At 37.0% G+C, this 19,688-nt stretch overlaps 1 protein-coding gene across 1 annotated transcript in view; it reads right to left on the bottom strand.

The window, feature by feature from the left end:
- Window positions 1-767: 767 nt before the first annotated feature.
- Window positions 768-19,688, bottom strand: part of LOC125650903 (elongation factor 1-gamma-like) — a 37,294-nt gene continuing 18,373 nt past the window's right edge. Inside the window, exons 6-11 of the mRNA XM_048879477.2 lie at window positions 18,964-19,093; window positions 17,660-17,760; window positions 13,453-13,535; window positions 10,199-10,371; window positions 2,013-2,137; window positions 768-993 (exon numbers count right to left, since the gene is read on the bottom strand). Of these exons, the coding sequence (XP_048735434.2) occupies window positions 841-993; window positions 2,013-2,137; window positions 10,199-10,371; window positions 13,453-13,535; window positions 17,660-17,760; window positions 18,964-19,093 (765 nt within the window). The 3' untranslated portion in view covers window positions 768-840. The remainder of the gene's footprint in view (window positions 994-2,012; window positions 2,138-10,198; window positions 10,372-13,452; window positions 13,536-17,659; window positions 17,761-18,963; window positions 19,094-19,688) is intronic.

Genomic DNA, 19,688 nt, shown 5'->3' with positions numbered 1-19,688 from the left:
TTCCCTATATATTTGTATGTAAAAGTTTGATCCCCTATTGTGGCCCCATCCGACCCCCGAGGGCCATGATTTTAACAATTTAGAATCTGCACTACCTAATAAAGCTTATCTATACATCTTTTCTGGCCCAGTGGTTCTTGAGAAGATTTTTTAATGACCCTACCCTATTTTTACCTTTTCTTGATTATCTCCCCTTGGAAGGTGGCCTGGCCCTTTATTTTAACAATTTAGAATTCCCTTTACCTACGGATGCTTTGTGCCAACTTTGTTGAGAAGAAGTTGAAAATGTGAAAGTTTACAGACAGACGGACGGACGCCGGAATACGGGTGATCCTTTCAGCTCAGGTGAGCTAAAAAAAAGCCGTTAAAGAATTCAAATGGAAACCATATTGCTACTTCGATGTCCAGTTCGCATGACCTTTGACCCCAAAATCAATAGGGAACATCTTCATGCCATGGGTAGTCCATATATATGATATGGTGACTGTAGGTGGAAAGGATAACACTTTAGAGTCCGGAAACCACATTGCTACTTCAATAATAAATGATAAGGTTATCACTGACCAGCTAGACAATAAATGATAAGGTTACTACTGACCAGTTAGACAATAAATGATAAGGTTATCACTGACCAGTTAGACAATAAATGATAAGGTTACCACTGACCAGTTAGACAATAAATGATAAGGTTATCACTGACCAGTTAGACAATAAATGATAAGGCTACCACTGACCAGCTAGACAATAAATGATAAGGTTACTAGAAGTACTGTTGTGAGGATGTTTATTAACAGTTTTCACTTTTTTGCAAAAACACAGCATTGTTCCTTTTCTAGAGTTCTATTTGAAAATTTTTCCTTGGTTGAATTTCTTTCCGTCGAATTTGCCTTCCCAGGCAAAATATTCCTTAACCAATGTCTTGGTTTTTTCTGCATCAGGATCCAATTTGGTCCAATTGTAACTCTCGTAGTCTATTTGCCAGTCTGGTGAGAGCTGTAGAAGTGAAAAAGAAAAATCAAAAAACATGTTTTAGAAACATACATGTAAACCCTTTGTTTGGCAACATTGAAAAGGATCAACTGTAACAATTTTAAAAATACTAATACAATCATGTATCTGCATTTTCTTGCTAACTAATGTCCAAACAAGTATTTCCAACTGGTGGCGACGTCTCAATGAGTGAAAAATTCTTGATGGGACATAAAACCGAACAAAACAATACTAGAGTTCACTAGATACTAAGCAAACCAGTCCTCATGACCTTTGACTTGAAAACCAATGAGGGTCATCTTACATAGTTGGAGAGGATACCAGTAATGGTTTCTGAGAGCACTAAAGGACAAAGTGACCGTCTGAAAGTGAGAAAAACATCAATATCTTTCGTAATTGGGTAATTGTTTTCCTACCCTCTCCCCCTACTTTTTTTATACCAACTTAAAAGCATACTATTTTCTTACTTTTTCTGTGCAAACTTAAAAGTATATATATATTTTTTTGTGTTTTTGTCTGGATACTGTTTTTGCAGTAACCAGATGCAAAAGACAATCATCTTTAGACCTAAAATGCCTCATTAAGGCACTGCATACTGATGCTCTGGTTGCTATTTGCTCATCGCTAAGGGATTTGGGGACCTAACGGGCTGTTAGCTTGTGCATACCTAAACAATTTTGTAAGATTGTTGAAACGCTACCCATGTGAAATGCTGAATGCCTGAACTATTCTTCCACCTGAATTCGCCTATCAGAGTATACCAGATCCCAAACTTTCTTGCACATTTCTTCATCAGTGGCATCCAGACCTGGCTTCATCTTCTAAAGACATTCTACCACGTTTAAATTCCCCTACCCAGAATCCATAAACAACGGCCAACTCGCCCTGTACTTCCTTGCTTGTTTCACCGTTTAAATACAAGTACCGAATTATAGCACGGTACTCAACTTTAGATAAATTGAATGCAGCACTGCCTGAAAAAACAATTACATTTAATATTCTACTTCGTGTCTGAAGATTACCTCAAATGCAAGGTTGTGTCCTTTCCAAACCCATACTCCAGATATAGAATTTTTTTTATCTTCACCGAAAACACACACACTTGCAAATGCATTTTTCCTCAGTTTTTCCAATCTCTGGAACATTCCTATGAAAAGAAAGGTGAAGATAATGAACAGTGATCAATCTCATAACTCTTATAAGCAATACAAAATAGATAGTTGGGGAAAACACAGACCCCTTAACACACCAGAGGTGGGACCAGGTGCCTAGGAGGAGTAAGCATCCCCTGTCGACCGGTCACACACCTGCCGTGAGCCCCAACTAATATTGTTCTAGTGGGACTAATACACCCCCCACCCCTCCAAGTACATTGGATGCTGGGACATAGTGAATTAGTGCTCATTGAAGAATAAATGGTTTTCAAGATATACTATGGACAATGACATCACTGCCACCCCAACAGATATAATATCAATATTTTCCTTAAATAATTTTCCTATCAAAATACCAGATGTACTACTTCAATATTCAATTAATAAATATATACACAACGTTTCAATCAAATCTATTCATCAGTGTTCAAGATATACTCAGAATAAATTATGTTCATGGATGGACAGGGCAATTCCAGGCCCTTTACACACACAAGTAAAAAAAAAAAAAAAAAAAGAGGCCCATGGGCCTAGAATCGCTCTTCTGATACATTGTAGAACAGGCAAAAATTCTCATTAACCAAGATTCATCAATTAACAAAGTTTGATGATGTTAAGTCAAATAGTACCTGAAAATTTAAATGTAACTGTCCAGAAGTAGGTCAAGGTGACCTACGTTTGGTCGACACACTGTAGACTCAAGATGCATCAACTGACAAGTCAAATAGTATTCAAATAAAGCCGTCAAATTCCAAAAGAAGGCCACAGTGACCTACTTTTTGGTCGACACACTCCAAAGACTCAAGATGCATCAAATGACAAAGTTTGACAATTGAAGTCAAATAGTATCTGAAATATTCAGATATAAAAGTCAAATTCCATAAGTACGTCACAGTGACCTACTTTTTGGTCGACACACTCTGAAAACTCAAGACTCAGCAACTGACAAAGTTTGATGATTGTAAGTCAAATAGTATCTGAAATATTCAAATATAACCGTCAAAATCCAAAAATAGGTCATGATGACCTACTTTTTAGTCAACACACTCTGAAGACTCAACATGCATCAACTGACAAAGTTTGATAATTGTAAGTCAAATAGTATCTGAAATATTAAAATATAGCCGTCAAATTCCAAAAGTAGGTCACGGTGACCTACTTCTTTGTCAACAAACTATGAAGACTCAAGATGCATCAACTGACAAAGTTTGATGATCCTATCTTTCATAATGTCCAAAATATGCATCTAAAATTGAAAATGTGAATGTCTACAAAATTCAAAAAGTAGGTCACTGTGACCTACTTTTTTTATAAATATGTTTTGAGGCCTCTAGACACATCAAATTACAAGGAGGTTTGATTATTCTAAACCTCTCGGTATCTGAAATAACAACCTAAAATGTATTCATAAATGATTAGCCATAAATTCAGAAAGTAGGTCATGGTGACATACTTTTCACATGACACAGTTCAAGGTCCCATGATCCATCAACTGACAACTTTTGATGATCATAGGCTCAAAAGTGTCCAAGATATGCATCAAAATCCATTTAATAATTACCTGCGAAATTCATAAAGTAGGTCACCATGACCTACTTTCGAGACAACATGATATTAGGTCCTAAGATGCATCAACTGACAAAATTTGATGATCCTAGTCCTTATACTAAGCAAAATATCAAAGTTTTAACAAAACAAAATTTAAGGTCAACTTTGAAGTGACCTTGAGACCACACCCTTTGCCCCAGGATGATGCCTTGAACATTATTTTTTATCTACAACCTATCCTCATCCTTATGCATAAGTTTGGTGATAATTTGCCCAGTGGTTCTTGAGAAGAAGATTTTTTAGCAACCACTACTTTTGTTTGCATTTTCCTAATTATCTCCCCTTGTTAAAGGGTCACAACCCTAGTTTTAGTACAAATGAAAGCCCTTGGGCCAAGGATACCCTGTGACAAATTTGACAAAAATTGGCCAAGGGGTTCTTGATAGCCCTTTTTCTAAAAAGTTGACGCACACCGCATGTCAGACACATGGCAATATGATTAGCTCTTTGAGCCTTTGGCAGTTATCTCTGATTTTATGCAACTTCTATCATAATGGTTTATAGAATTAATCAATCGTTTACATTTGATGTTAGTAGAGAAGGCTACTTTGATGTTGGTAGAGAAGGTTACGTCCTAAGGTGCACTCAGGCTGTTTTCATGTTTGTGAAAAATATGTGAATTTGTAGTCTTGTCGTTTACAGGTGAAAAGAGAGAAAATACCGTGTACGGTGTTGTTTTTCTGGAATCAACAGAAAGGATGTCTTAGGGTGGATATGAATACTAGTAATAACCATAGTTTCAGTAAATTAATTGTAAAATTTTACAATGCATTCCATAATGTATGTGATAAACATATGAAAATTTAGGGGGCCAGTAAATTTCACTATGGGCCAGTAAATTCAGACAGTTCACTGGTCTGACTGGCCAGCAAGTTTTAAATGTTTTCGTGAAGACTGCTATTGTGTCCCCATCCTATCCTGGGGGGCCACGAGTTTAAGAAACTTCAATCTGCACTATGTTAGGAAGCTTTCATGTAAATTTCCACTTTCTTGGCCCAGTAGTTTACGAGAAGATTTTTCCTACATATTTGTATGCAAAACTTTGACCCCCCCCCCCCCCCCTGTGGCCCCATCCTACCCCTGGGGGCCATGATTTTAACAAACTTAAATATGCACTATGTCAAGAAGGTTTCATGCAAATTTCAGCTTTTCTGGCCCAGTGGTTCTTGAGAAGATTTTTAAATGACCCCACCCTATTTTTGCATTTTTGTGATCATCTCCCCTTTGAAGGAGGCATGGCCCTTCATTTGAATAAACTTGAAAGCCCTTCACCCAAGGATGCTTTTAGCCAAGTTTGGTTGAAATTGGCCCAGTGATTCTGAAGAAGTCGAAAATGTAAAAAGTTTACAGACAGACGAACAGAGGACAGACGACCGACAACAGGTGATCAGAAAAGCTCACTTGAGGTCAAGCTCAAGTGAGCTAAAAAGTCAATACTAAAATGCATGCCTTTCCTTACAATAACACAAATTACAGCCAACACTACATATACAAGTTCCTAATATAAAAATTTCCCATTTAGATCTGTTATTAATTCATTTTAATATATCCAGGATTAAATAGAGGATTCAGAATCCTATTCCCTCTATCATCAATAAGCGTATGCTCCTTAATAGGGTATAAAGCTCTCCGTATTATAGTTTAAATTAGAAACTTTATCAATTAATTTTTTTGTTTACAATAACTATCTCTTAAAGACAATGGTCTAACACGTCTTCCATGGCTTTCTCATATATTTATCATAACGAAAATTGCAATGTATAAAACAGATAAAAGAATCCTGAAATATGGGAGAAGGATAATGAATGAATGGACAATGGCAAAATAATGGGAAACAAAAATAACAGTAAGATGCTGAACAAGAGTGTACGAACTCTTCATCGTCAGGTTGTTTATAGCTTGTTTACAAGATCATGAGGGTGAAAGTGATTTTGGTCAGAAGAAACATACATGTAATTGTAACCAATCGGAGTGCAAGAAATCAGTCATCAGAGGTCAAGAATTAGTATAGATAAGATAAGTTTATTCCAATTTTGGGCCCAGAGGGCATAACAGTAAGACAGTTTATAAAGAAGGAAATTCAAAAAAGAAGAAAGTTTACAACATTAACTACAGGTTACATAGACTGCAAACTGCATGTGGATGCAGCAAGTTGGGGAAACAAGTACATACATATATAAATTGCTAATCATGTATATATACAAGTAAATGGACAGTATCAGTATTATACCAATATATGAATAATAAACTATAATGATTTTTGTAGTTTTAAAGCATCACTTCTTTTTCTGAAAGTTTGCACTAAATATTCACTCAATTTGACAATTACTGATTTGTCTTCATTAATCATCCTATTAACAAGAAATAGAAATTAAAATTATGCAAAAACTTAGAATTGAAGTTGAGTATGCAATGCTAAATTACAGATTTTTCAAAGAAAGAATTGTGTTATCTTTTGAGTTTGAATTAAAAGCCAATATCAATATTACAGATTATTAATATCAATATTACAGATTATTAAGATATAACAAATATGGTAAGGAATGTTAGATTGATTGCATCTTGTTTAGTCTCTCTCTCTTGAGAATTTTTCACTCATATGGAGACGTCACCAAGATCGGTGAAGGGCTTCAAATTCAGGTGGAATGTTAGATGTACCATACAGAACTGTCTCTGCCCTTTCCTTTGTACAGGTAAGATATTGAGTATACTTGCGCATTTCTGAAATAACTTTTCAAATTTTCAGATGGTTTAGTTAATTTTTGTGTGAACTTTTATAATGTTTGTAATATTATTGTATATTGTGTACTATGGATTGTAATAAATAATTATAATGATGAAATGTTTCTTTAATGAAAGAGTAGCCGATACAGAACTTTGTCTCTTTCCTTTTTTTTGAACAGGTTGGATGAGATAGTGCTACTCCGTTCAGCCTGAGAACACAAAGATCCGGAGGTTTACTGGTACTTATCTAACCCTAACCTTTTGCATATCACGCTTTATGTCATAGCTGACTTAAAAATACTTCTTCCCCAAACTTCAAGACAGTTATGAGGCAAAATTTGATATCATAAAGTCATGGACGTGTGAGCTTGGTCAACTCCACATTAAAAACTTTCAGCCATAAATAATGGATTTGAGGGTTGGAGAGTGTAAAATAGTTTGTGTACACTTTTCCTATGTTTCTTATGGAAGATCATAATGTCTGTGTTACTGCTTATGCTTTCTCCTCCATACCATACAGTACATTAAGGAGAGAAGGTTTCATTTGGAGCACTTCCAATTTGGGGAGCTGGGGAGACATTTATTTTTCATAAAAACAATCTCTAGTTGTAGTTTGTTCAAATGAAAGGCCACACTCTTTTGAATGGGAAGATAATTGAGAATTATGAAAAATTGGATGTAACAATTTGAGAATTTTTTTTTTTATAATCATACCCCACGCAACAAAGTTGCAATATGCACATCTGCAAATGGCACTGAAGTATTGTACAAAATTTCAAGTCTGTCAGATAAGCCAAATAAGAGAAGCGTTCACAAGCTATTTTAACATCCTCCAATCTTCTTAGATCCACTGTAATGTTTAGGAAAATAATTGGATCCCCCTGTCCCAACAAAATGGCAATGAAGCATTGTACAAAGTTTCAAATCTATCCAATAAGCCATATAGAAGAAGTGTTCACAAGCTACTTTACATCCTCCACCCCTCTTAGATCCACTATAACTTTTAGGAAAATAATTGGATCCTGCTGTCCTGACAATATTTACATCTACAAATGGTAAAGAAGCATAGTACAAAGTCTCAAATCTATCCGATAAGCCATATAGAAGGAGAAGTGGTCACAATATATTTTACATCCTCCAACCCTCTTAAATCTACCAGTCTGCGAAATTAGCGGTAGTCTGAACGCCCGCGGCCAGTGATTTTCCTGTCGGACTTGTAAAATCCGCTTGGCAACAAGTCAGACTGGCTTGTAAAAAAAAATTACTCGTCGGAGTTTTAATTTGACAATCGGAAGTAAATAAATATTACACACACGCAAATTCTATGGTCGTTATAATGATCTAGTTCGTCAATACAACCTCGCATTGGGTCAAATGCTGTCTGACGTGTTTCATACCGATTGTTAAGCCATTTTTGGCACACTGATTTTGACTGCGGATAACTCCCGTTTACCTGATCAGGATATAGGGCTCACGGCGGGTGTGACCGGTCAACAGGGGATGCTTACTCCTCCTAGGCACCTGATCCCACCTCTGGTGTGTCCAGGGGTCCGTGTTTGCCCAACTATCTATTTTGTATTGTTTATAGGAATTATGAGATTGATCACTGTTCGTTATCTTCACCTTGCATGCTCAAGTCATAGAATTAGAATAACTCGCCCCAAACAAAGTCATTCGTCCCATTAATTACGCATCTTCACTCGGTCTGTTCCGGATTTGTCTTGAAAATTACTCAGATTTCCCATGCGTATAATTTACTTTCATTTTTTGGGCAAGTGAAATTGAGTTCGGGCATGTGGATTTCCTGAATATGATTGCCCAAATGGCTTGTGGTTTGCAAATCTTAATATCATTGACTGCTATAACTTTTGGGAAAATAATTGGATCCTCATGTCCCAACAATATGCACATCTACAAATGGCATGTACAAAGTTTCAAGTCTATCTAAAAGCCATATAGGAGAAGTGTTCACAGGATTTTGTGACAGACAGATGAACGAACAGATGTAAAGTACATAAACAATAAGTCTCCCTCTGAAAGAGGGAAGACATAATTCAATTCATTAAAGGAAGTTTGTTGAAAAATAGCCCAAGACAAGATTTTCAAAATGGAAACTCCAATTTTTCATAATTCTCAATTGCCTCCCCTTTGCAGAGGCTAGGGCCCTGAAGTTGATTTTTTTTTTTTTTTTTTTTTTAGAATTCTCTATCTCTGGAGTTCTCTTTATTTTCATTTCTCTTTATCTAATGAAGATATAAGAAGAAGAATTGGCCATGCAAGAGTAGTATTCCATAAGCTACGCAAGATCTGGAGCAATAACCAACTCAACAGAAAAACAAAAATGAAGCTCTTCAGCTCAAATGTAATAGCTGTGTTATTGTATGGCAGTGAGACCTGGAAAATGACAAAAGGGGACGAAAAACTTGTAGATACCTTCCAGCACAAATGTCTTAGGAAAATCTTAAAGATCTACTGGCCAATGAAAATATCAAATGTAGCAGTTAGAGAGATAGCAGGAGTAGCAAAGATCAGCACTATGATAAAAACACGCAGATGGCAGTGGATCGGACATGTGCTATGGATGGATAAAAGAACACACCCATATGTAGCCCTTAGTTGGACACCAGAAGGAAAAAGAGAGGAAGACCGAAGGAAACGTGGAGAAGAACAACAGAAAGAGAGTGGAAAGAACTAGGTTTTGGGTCATGGACAGAGGCAGCAAGATCAGCCCAGGATAGAAGTAAATGGAGAGGACTTGTTCATGGCCCTATTCTCCATGAGGAGAGAAGGAATTAAGTAAGTCAAGTTATCTCTGGAGATGTTTGGCTGAACTTGGACCAGCAGTTTCTATGATGTTAATGTGAAAATTTGGCACCAACAACAGATGATGGGACAAATTTTGATCAGAAACCCTCAGCTCCGGTGAGAGAAATATTTCAAAAGTTAATGACAAACAACTGATGATGCACATCCATAGACAGTAATATATAACTCGTTCTAAAAATTATTCGGGCATAGTAGTAGGAGTCCGTGACATATTGCAAAATGTTCGATGCAGGTAAGTATAGATACTGAAATAAACTGATGATGTACATCCATGGACAGTAATAGATCACTCGAGTGACTACAATGACTTAAATAATTTGAAAGAAGAGTAGAATAAACAAGATGTACTGTGAGCAATGCTCACTAAGAATACTCCCCGCTTACCCCAATCTCCCAAAGGGTGTTGTTAATAGGTATAAACTAGGAACACAGCATCTCCATACGATGAAAAAAGCCGTTAAAGAATTTAAATGGAAACCATATTGTTACTTCAATGTCCAGTGCGCTTGACCTTTTGACCCCAAAATCGATAGGGAACATCTTCATCCCATGGGTAGTCCATATGTATGATATGGTGACTGTATGTGGAAAGGATAATGCTTTAGAGCCCGGAAACCATATTGCTACTTCGATGTCCAGTGCGCTTGACCTTTGACCCCAAAATCAATAGGGAACATCTTTATCCCATGGGTAGTCCATATATATGATATGGTGACGGTAGGTGGAAAGGATAATGCTTTAGAGCCCGGAAACCATTGCGTCCACAGACAGACGGACAACCCGATTCCAGTATACCCCCCCCCCCCCCCAACTTGTTGCGGGGGGTATAATGAATGGGAAGGGAGGGGCAATAATACATGCTTATATCACAAAATCAATGTAAGTGTTATCCTTACCACCAACAAGATTTGCTGTCATAAAGATTTGGTTTAGTTTTTCATTATATTTGTAATCAGAAAACCAGATAGAATAATTTTCTTTGTCAAAGTTCTTCCAAAAGTATGGCAAGGCTTCCGTCAGGGTGTCTTTGTTAGAGTATTCCCTTTTGAATTCATCCATTATAAATGTTCTGCAAAGAAATACATGAAATAAGATTACAAGATATCATTATAATCTACAGATTACAAAGTCTCCCAAAAATAAAATAAAGTACTGGATGTATAATAATGTAAATGTTCCAATAGGTACAACTCAAAAGTAAATGTTGGCAAAACACATGTTTTTGTCTCTCTCAATTTTCTTATAGCTTTGCCTGCTGTCCCATCCCTTTCAATATTTTGTGAATAAAATTATTATAAATCAAATAAATTCTAATATTACATATTTACAGTCATTGAAATTAAGCGTTAGCCCGATGACCGTGGCTAGTGAAATCGGAATACCAAATATTATTAATGCGCATGCCCATATTTCCGGCGGAGATTATGATTTCGATGAATCCTGGTAGGAAATCGGTGAAACAACCAGTTCTTACAGAGGAAGAGAAAGTTGGTGCTAAGAAGAATGAGGAAACAAAATTGAAAGCGACAAAGAAAATGATCAGCGTGTTTGGCAGAAGAACTGCCCCTGGTTTGAATACAATGATGGTCTCGTATTTTGCATCTGGTGTAGAAAGGAAAGTATTGCAAATTGTGAGTTTGTGTCCATCTTCAGTGAAGACGTGTTTGGCTCGGATAATTCAGAATTCATTCTGTAAGTGAACACGAAAACAGAAAATGTTGTAAGCATTTTACCCTAAAATAAACAAGATGCCCCCGATAATGGCCAATTCCGAAGATGGCCAAGGTCACAAGGGCAAATATCTTGGTACCAGTAGAAAGATCTTGTCAAAACAAATGCTCATGTACAGTATGAAAGCTCTAATATTTACCATTTAGAAGTTATGACCAATGTAAAAAAAAAAAATTTTTAAAGTAGGTCAAATGTCAAGGTCAAAAGGTTCAATACCAATGGAAAGATCTTGTAACAAGGAATACTCATGTGAAATATCAAAGCTCTATCTCTTACTGTTCAAAAGTTATTAGCAAGGTTAAAGTTCTCAAAAAGTAGGTCAAACGCCAAGGTCAAGTTCACGGGGTCAAAAATGTTGGTACCCACGGAAAGGTCTTGTCACAAGGAATACTCATGTGCAATATCAAAGCTCTATCTTTTACTGTTCAAAAGTTATAAGCAAGGTTAAAGTTTCAGACAGAATGACAGAATTACAAAATGACAGAAAGGACAAAAACAATATGCCCCCCAATCTTCGATCTCGGGGGCATAAAAATCACAAGCACAGTCTTCACGAAAAACTATGTAAAGCACAGGCCCTTCGGGCCTCCCAGTATAATAATTGTGCAAGCCCGAACAATATTTTACAGGCCCAAAATGTTTTTTTCTAATTTGACCACATGTCATTTGCTGATTCTACACTATAGATACATGCATGTTCTACTGTAGGAAAATACAGGTCAAGATGATCATAGTTAGAGAACAACTGACATTAAAAGGATTGTCTTATTTTATTTTTCAACATATTAATCTCGCAGATACATCAGCAGCTATGTTCAACTTTGTTATGTATACACCGCGTACAAAACATTTTGTTTTCTCCAGAATCAAATGTTAGCCAAGTCCTACCCTCGGTCCAATGGGGCATGAATTTTCGCTCTTTTCTCCTCATACGACAGGTTTTTTGGGGTTTTTTATCGGATGGTTGTGATTATGAAATACGCTTGGGTGGTTTTGAATTTCCTGGACGAGCCCCCTCCCTATACTTCAGAAAAGGCAGCATGATTGATCGTTTTTCTATGCGAAATTTGACTACTAAGTCATGACATTTAGTCCGAGTCAATCTCGCGCTTTATTTGTAATATATACAGAACATATAAGAAAACATTTACAGGCCCGCCGGACTCCTGTGTTTAATATTTTAAGAAGCCCGATCCCGATTTTACTGGCCTCGGGCATCTGGCCACTGGTTAACGTCGAAGACTGCAAGCAGCTGCATCAGACATTCAGAATGTATGATTATTAGTTAACAACCTTAGTTTTTACTGTTTTAGAATGAGAGTGATGATGAGGCCATCATTAAAAATATTTTTGTTTGCCCCATAGTCGCAGGAATCCTGAAATTTATGATTTATGTTCCCTTTGTTCCAAATGTTTCATACCAAATTTGAAAAGAATTGGAATGATAGTTATCAAGAAGTTAAAAATGTTTATTTTTCACACATTTCATAACTGACCATTTTGGCCCCACCCTGATACCAAAACCCCTACCCCTGGGATCATCAAATTTACAATTTTGGTAAAGGACTACCTGTTCTTTCTAAATATCTATTTACTTTCAATTTAGTATCAATAGCATTAAAGAAGATGTTATTTAAGTACGTGTTTTACACATAAACACAATATAACAAGTTTGGCCCCGCCCTGGGTTCAGAACCCCTACCCCGGGGATCATGAAATTTACAAGTTTTGGTAGAGGCCTTCCTGCTCTACATTACTATGCATTTAGTTTTTCTTATATGTGTGTGGTTCTTAAGAAAAAGATTTTTGAAAATTTGTCATTTTTGGGCAGGTTTTGCCCCACCCTAAGGCCCAAGGGGTGCAGGAATCCTGAAATTTACAATTTATGTTCCCGTTGTCCTAAATATGTTTCATACCAAATTTGAAAAGAATTGGAATGATAGTTATCAAGAAGAAGTTAAAAATGTCTATTGTTCACACATTTAATAACTGGCCATTTTGGCCCCACCCTAATACCAAAACTCCTACCCCTGGAATAATCAAATTTTCAATTTTGGTAAAGGCCTTTCTGCTCTACATCACCATGCATTTAGTTTTTCTTACATGTGTGTGGTTGTTGAGAAGAAGATTTTTGAAAATTAGTCAATTTTGGGCAGTTTTTGCCCCACTCCTAGAGCCCCAGGGGTGCTGGAGTCCTGAAATTTACAATTTATGTCCCCCTTGTCCCAATGATGCTTCATACCAAATTGGACGAAAACCAATTGCAATAGGTCACCTGAGTTTACTCAGGTGACCTAAAAACAGACAGACGGACGACGGACAACAGGTGATCAAAAAATCTCACTTGGGCTTTCAGCTCAGGCGAGCTGAAAACAGCTGATGGCATTTTTTGCATGTTTTTGGCCTCTATAATGCATACCCTTTAGGAAGAGCAGCAAATGGATCCTTGGATTCCTTTGGTTTGGGGTCTTCCTCTTCCTCTTCTGGCTCTGGTTCTTTCTTCTGAAAAAAAAAAAGAGAAGAAAATAAAACCTTTGGATTAAAAGCAATATGCATATATAATTTGTTTTTGTTAAAAACAAATGTTTCCCCAGCTTCCAAAATTGAAAGTGTTTTAAATTTCATCCTCCTCCCCTTAATGTACTGAATGGTATGGAGGTGAAAGCATGAGCAGGAACATAGACATTATAAACTGCACTCTGTGCATAAAGGAAAAATGTCACTGTTGTATATGATACCAAAAAAACCCAAGCATTCTGAGGGTATTGCATGGCAATACATAGTCCCCTACCAGTTGCAAAAATTGCTGGGCTACAACAATATCTGAAGTTCTTTATGTTGGTCATGGTAAGAGGGCAAATAGGGGAACGAAGATAGGAATGGTTGGAAATCAACTACTATTCAGTTACAGGAGACTAGGCCAAGAAAAAAGACAAAGTTATAATCAGGTTTAGGTCTTTAACCAAGTCAATGAACTGTGAAATGTAGGTGATCATGAATAATTTAGCTATATTGTTGTATTACTATGGTAGAAGTTTTAATGAGTGTAGTACTCTTATCTACAGAAATAAAATACTTGTATGAAAACTTTAAGCTGGTGTGGATGTGACTTCACTAGCTCTTATAAACTTTGTAGAGGTGAACTAAAAGTGTACCAATTATCAAATGAATATCTGCAAGCATAACAAAATAAGTTGGAAATCCTGATAATTCACACTATATTTCCAAGTCCAAAAGCCATAGTTCGGCAAAATAAAATCACATAATCCAAACTTGATCTGTTACCATGGTTTGGCAAAGCAATGTACCAAATATCAATTGAAAATCTTTCCCACTTGAACGGTGAACGCACGGTGAACGAAAGATGAACGCACGGTGAGTGAACGGTGAACGAACGCAGAGTGAATGCAATTTGGTGAACGGTGAACGAACGCTGAGCACAAATTGAACGCAAAATGATCTATTTACTCGGAATGTTTCAGATTTTTCCCTGGGAGTTTACTTATTTCATAATTATGTAATAAAATACATGTACATGTATACTTCATCAATTAATAAAACAAGAGGCCCATGGGCCACATCGCTCACCTTGGCCCATATCTGAAGACTTTCCATATACATTTGCATGTAAAACCTAATAGTCCCTATTATGGCCCAAACTGCCCTTTGCAAACTTGAATCTACACTATGTCAGAAAGCTTTCATGTAAATGTCAACTTCTTTGGCCCAATGATTCTTGAGAAGAAGATTTTTAAAGCTTTTTCCTTTATTTCTATGTAAAACTTTGACCCCCCCCCCTACTTGTGGCCCCATCCTACCCCCCGGGGGCCATGATTTGAACAAACTTGAATCTGCACTATGTCAGAAAGTTTTCATGTAAAAATCAATTTTCTGACTCAGTGGTTCTTGAGAAGAAGATTTTTAAAGATTTTTTCTATATTTTTGTATGTAAAACTTTGATCCCCTATTGTGGCCCCATCCAACCCCCAGAGCCCATGATTTGAACAAACTTGAATCTGCATTATGTCAGGAAGCTTTCATGTAAATCTCAGCTTTTCTGGCTTAGTGGTTCTTGAGAAAAAGATTTTTAAAGATTTTTCCTATATATTTGTGTGCAAAACTTTGATCCCCCTTGGGGCCCCATCCTATCCCCAGGGGCCATAATTTGAACAAACTTGAATCTGCATTATGTCAGAAAGTTTTCATGTAAAAATCAGCTTTTCTGACTCAGTGGTTCTTGAGAAGAAGATTTTTTCTATATATTTGTATGTAAAACTTTGATCCCCTATTGTGGCCCCATCCAACCCCCGGGGCCCATGATTTGAACAAACTTGAATCTGCATTATGTCAGGAAGCTTTCATGTAAATCTCAGCTTTTCTGGCTTAGGGCTGTTCCAGAAATGATCAAATGGGGGGGGGGGGGGCAAATGATATTTTTTTTGTGTGGGTGGTCGTATTTTTTCAAATTTTATTTGGTCCGTGGTTGGACTGTTAAAAAAATATTTATTATGGGTAGTGGGTAGTTTCTATTGTTTTATTTTGTGCCACGTGGGTGTTGAGTTTTCAGAATATTTTTATTGTCGCTCTTGTCGTGTTGGTTACAAAACGTCGGAGGGAAAATTGAAAACGTGCTTTCGAAATGCTGCTTTCGAAATCGGAAGTAACATAGAACTATTCGAGTTGTCACTCTTTGCAGCGCATAACGTTCCATTACAGCACTCTTCAAATTAGAGGCGCGTTTAGTAGGGTCCCTTTGGACGTGATGGCGGCAAACTCTATTCTGTAGATTATTAGTTTACAGTGCATCGATTTTGGGAATATTTTGAAACCAATAGGTATTCCGTTTTCTAATAAAAATAGGCAAACCTTAGTTGATTTATACGAGGGTACCGATGCGTTATATTTATCAGTCGGTGTGATGGTGATATAGAGGCCTCCGGGCGCGGGCTCCATTAGAAGACGAACGATTCGTGGAAAAACATATCCATACCCATTTCATGATAATAGCATCGTTTGGACTCGCAATCTTTCCAACATTCCCGCCATAGATGCCTTTAATTGTTGATGTGACATCGTTTCTTCAGAACTACTGTGATACAATGTCGCACAGGCATTACCGCGTCATTGACTATGTTTGTCCCGAAAACCTCGCGAGATTTGTACCGTTTTCATTTTTAAAAATATTTTTGTGGTGGGTCTGGTTAGTTTTTTTTTTTTTATTAGATGGGTCATTGTAAAATGAGTTTATTAATTTGATGGGTCATGGGGTTATTTTTTATTTTTTTTTATGGGTGCTTGGTATATACAAAAGGTGCCTCCCGACCCCCCCATGTATTTATTTTTGGAATAGCCCTTAGTGGTTCTTGAGAAGAAGATTTTTAAAGTTTTTCCCTATATATTTGTATGTAAAACTTTGATCCCCCCTTGTGGCCCCATCCTACCACCGCGGGCCATGATTTGAACAAACTTGAATCTGCAATATGTCAGGAAGCTTTCAGGTAAATTTCAGCTCTTCTGAGCCAATGGTTCTTGAGAAGATTTTTAAATGACCCCACCCTATTTTTGCATTTTTGTGATTATTTCCCCTTTGAAAGGGACATGGCCCTTCATTTGAACAAACTTGAAAGCCCTTCACCCAAGGATGCTTTTGGCCATGTTTGATTGAAATTGGCCCAGTGGTTCATGAGAAAAAGATGAAAATGTGAAAAATTTACAGACAGACGGACAGACAGACAGCGGACAAAATGTGATCAGAAAAGCTCACTTGAGCCTTACGGGGGATGATTTAAAACTCTTGTCAAGCAATGCAAAATAATTATATTAATAATTTGTGCCCAAACTTGTAAATGCTAAATCGTGAACACAGGGGAAGGGGTTTTCAATATCTGAAACTGCCTTATTTTTTGTAGTTGGGTTAAATTCATAACGACAAGCTCTTATATTCATCTCTCATTTAGAATGTTTTTTAACAAAAGCTCAAATGAACATTTCGGGATTCACAGTGGATAATCCTGACATTTTGTACTTCAAAATTAAATTTCTGATATAGTAAGAAAGTATCCTTCCACTCTTACGTACACGTTCAATTTTCATTTTCGCCTTGCTATCAAGATTGGTCCTTTCATTTTGGTGTTCTGAATGACAATGAAAACACTGAACGATGAATGAACGGTGAGCGCACGCTGAACGCTTTGTGAACGGTGAGCGCACACTGAACGCAAAACTGTGAACAGAGAGCGCACGGTGTCCGCACGGTGAGCGAACGGGAAAATGGTAAAGTAGAACGTTTCAGGGACTGTACTACAATGTAGACTTAAGACAAATATTCACTAAAGCCTCCGACCCGAAAATTCGCAGCTTCAAATGATTTCATTTGTTGATGTAGCCATGTTAGGTAGGTATGTTTCGACAAAGTATAGTAGGAAAATATGTTAGAATTTTTTATATTAAATTTATGAGACAGCAGCACAAGAATACAACGATATCAGGCCTCAACCGTGCGCAGCTTTTTGTGCACCGTAAAACGAAGGTTTTTATAGGGGTGGATCTGTAGCTCTCCGTTCCGTTTTTTCAGAGCGCTACAGTTCTGCAGCTAGGAATAAGACTGAAGCAGATTCTTGGTCTACCTTAGTTGCTGGTTTGTCCTGTTTAACAGGTTGTTTTTCCTTCTTCTCTTTTTTGCCACCGCTTCCCTGCTGCTGACCATGTAATTCAGCATATTTCTTTGCTAAATGAAATACAAAACTTAAAATTATTAAATCAACAAAAGCAGAGATTATGATGTAGCAATTCCTAGGGGACACAGGATGGCCACCAGGAACCTGCCTTGTAGCATTTGTAAAACGCCACTGCGATCCCTCACTCAGCTTGAAAATAATCGGAATGAAAAATACTTAACTAAATATATATGAAAAGGATTCTTCTCCATTTCTGCCCACTTTTATCATATTTCTCAGTGCTGACAGCAATAATGTAACAATTCATTCCTGCAGCATTTTTTATTATTCCAAACATTCAAGGGGGGGGGGGGGGGGGGGGGGGATGATTTGAGCAAACTTGAATCTGCATTATGTCAGGAAGCTTTCATGTAAATGTCAGCTCCTCTGGCCCAGTGGTTCTTAAGAAGATTTTTAAATGACCCTACCCCAACAAAAACCCTGGCATTTTTGTGATTATCTCTCCTTTGAAGGAAGCACGACCCTTCATTTGAACAAACATGAAAGCACCCAAGGATGCTTTGTGCAAAGTTTGGTTGAAATTGACCCAATGGTTCTTGAAAAGATGAAAATGTGAAATGTTTACGACGACAGATAACGGACAAATTTTGATCAGAAAAGCTCACAGAGACAAAATTCGAATTTGCTCTGCAACTTGTTATGGCAAAGCAACATGCCAAATATCAAATAAATATCTGCAAGAACACAGAAAAAAAATGTGGAAAACTGAACTGATGGATAGACAGACAGACGGAGCGCAAACCTAAAGTCCCCTTCATCGGGACTAAAATGTGAACCAGTTCCTTTAATGTCCAAGTAAAAGAGATTTTTGAAGATAACATCATTTTTTATATTTTTGGCTATACCCCAGGTTCCAGTGAGGCAGCTTTCATTAAATTACATATTTGGTTCCCCTCGACCCATAGCTGTTATATACCGAAACTGAAATAGGTTAAGCTGTTCTAGTGAAGATGCTGAAAATGTTCAAAAGTTTACTACCTACGCATGACTAACAACGGTGGACAAAAAACGGAGAGCAATAGGTCAACCGAGTGACTAAGGTGTCCTAAAAGGAAAAGCACTTATTACAAATTCAAACACTGCATGACAATAGACTATGGGGTACTAATATGTATCAATTGATGGACTAAATTTATCACATTAAAATGAAAAACCCATTATAATGACAGTTTAATATTTAAATTCTTACTAACAATCAAATTCAGCCATTTTGCTACACATCTGGAAAGCTCCAATGACAGCTGAAAACTGAGGCTGGTTAATTAGAGTTGTAAACCATCTATTGGCGTGAATAAATGAGGCACGGAATGAGGGATCCAACACCTGAAAAACAAAATCAAAATTGCACAAAACAGTCTTTTTTTGCAGTACAAATGCAGTCCTAATTTACATATCTGAAATAGGCTGCAACTGTTTCCATGTATTCTTCCATTCAAAACTTATGCAGCACACTTGCAGTAATAATGGAGCTGTACTGATAGTGTGCTGGGATTTTGAACTGCTTCTGTGCTGCATATATGTACTTCAAGGGTGCTGCAATTCCGTAAGGGTTATAGGAAATTTAGTATTTATAGGACTGGACAACTTATGACCCATGAAAGGTCAAAGATCATGATATGAAATGTGTTGCCTTAAGAAATATATATACAAGATATGAAAGATCTCACTTAAAAAGCTCAGGATATATTGTATCGGTCAGATTTTCATTAAAAGATAAACTTCCAGGTCTAGGTCACACACACCATTGCATCACATACATTCTGTAAAGAATGTATATACAAAATAGGAAATCAATTAGGTCAAGAGATATTTTCAGATTTTCCCTATATATCAGCATATAAAACTTTGATCCCCTTCTATGGCCTCAACCTACCACTGGGGACCATAATTGAACAAACTTGGATCTATTCTATGTCAG

The sequence above is a fragment of the Ostrea edulis genome, chromosome 5 (assembly GCF_947568905.1).
Source record: "Ostrea edulis chromosome 5, xbOstEdul1.1, whole genome shotgun sequence".
Lineage (NCBI taxonomy): Eukaryota > Metazoa > Mollusca > Bivalvia > Ostreida > Ostreidae > Ostrea > Ostrea edulis.
This window is presented reverse-complemented; position numbering and strand designations above follow the sequence as displayed.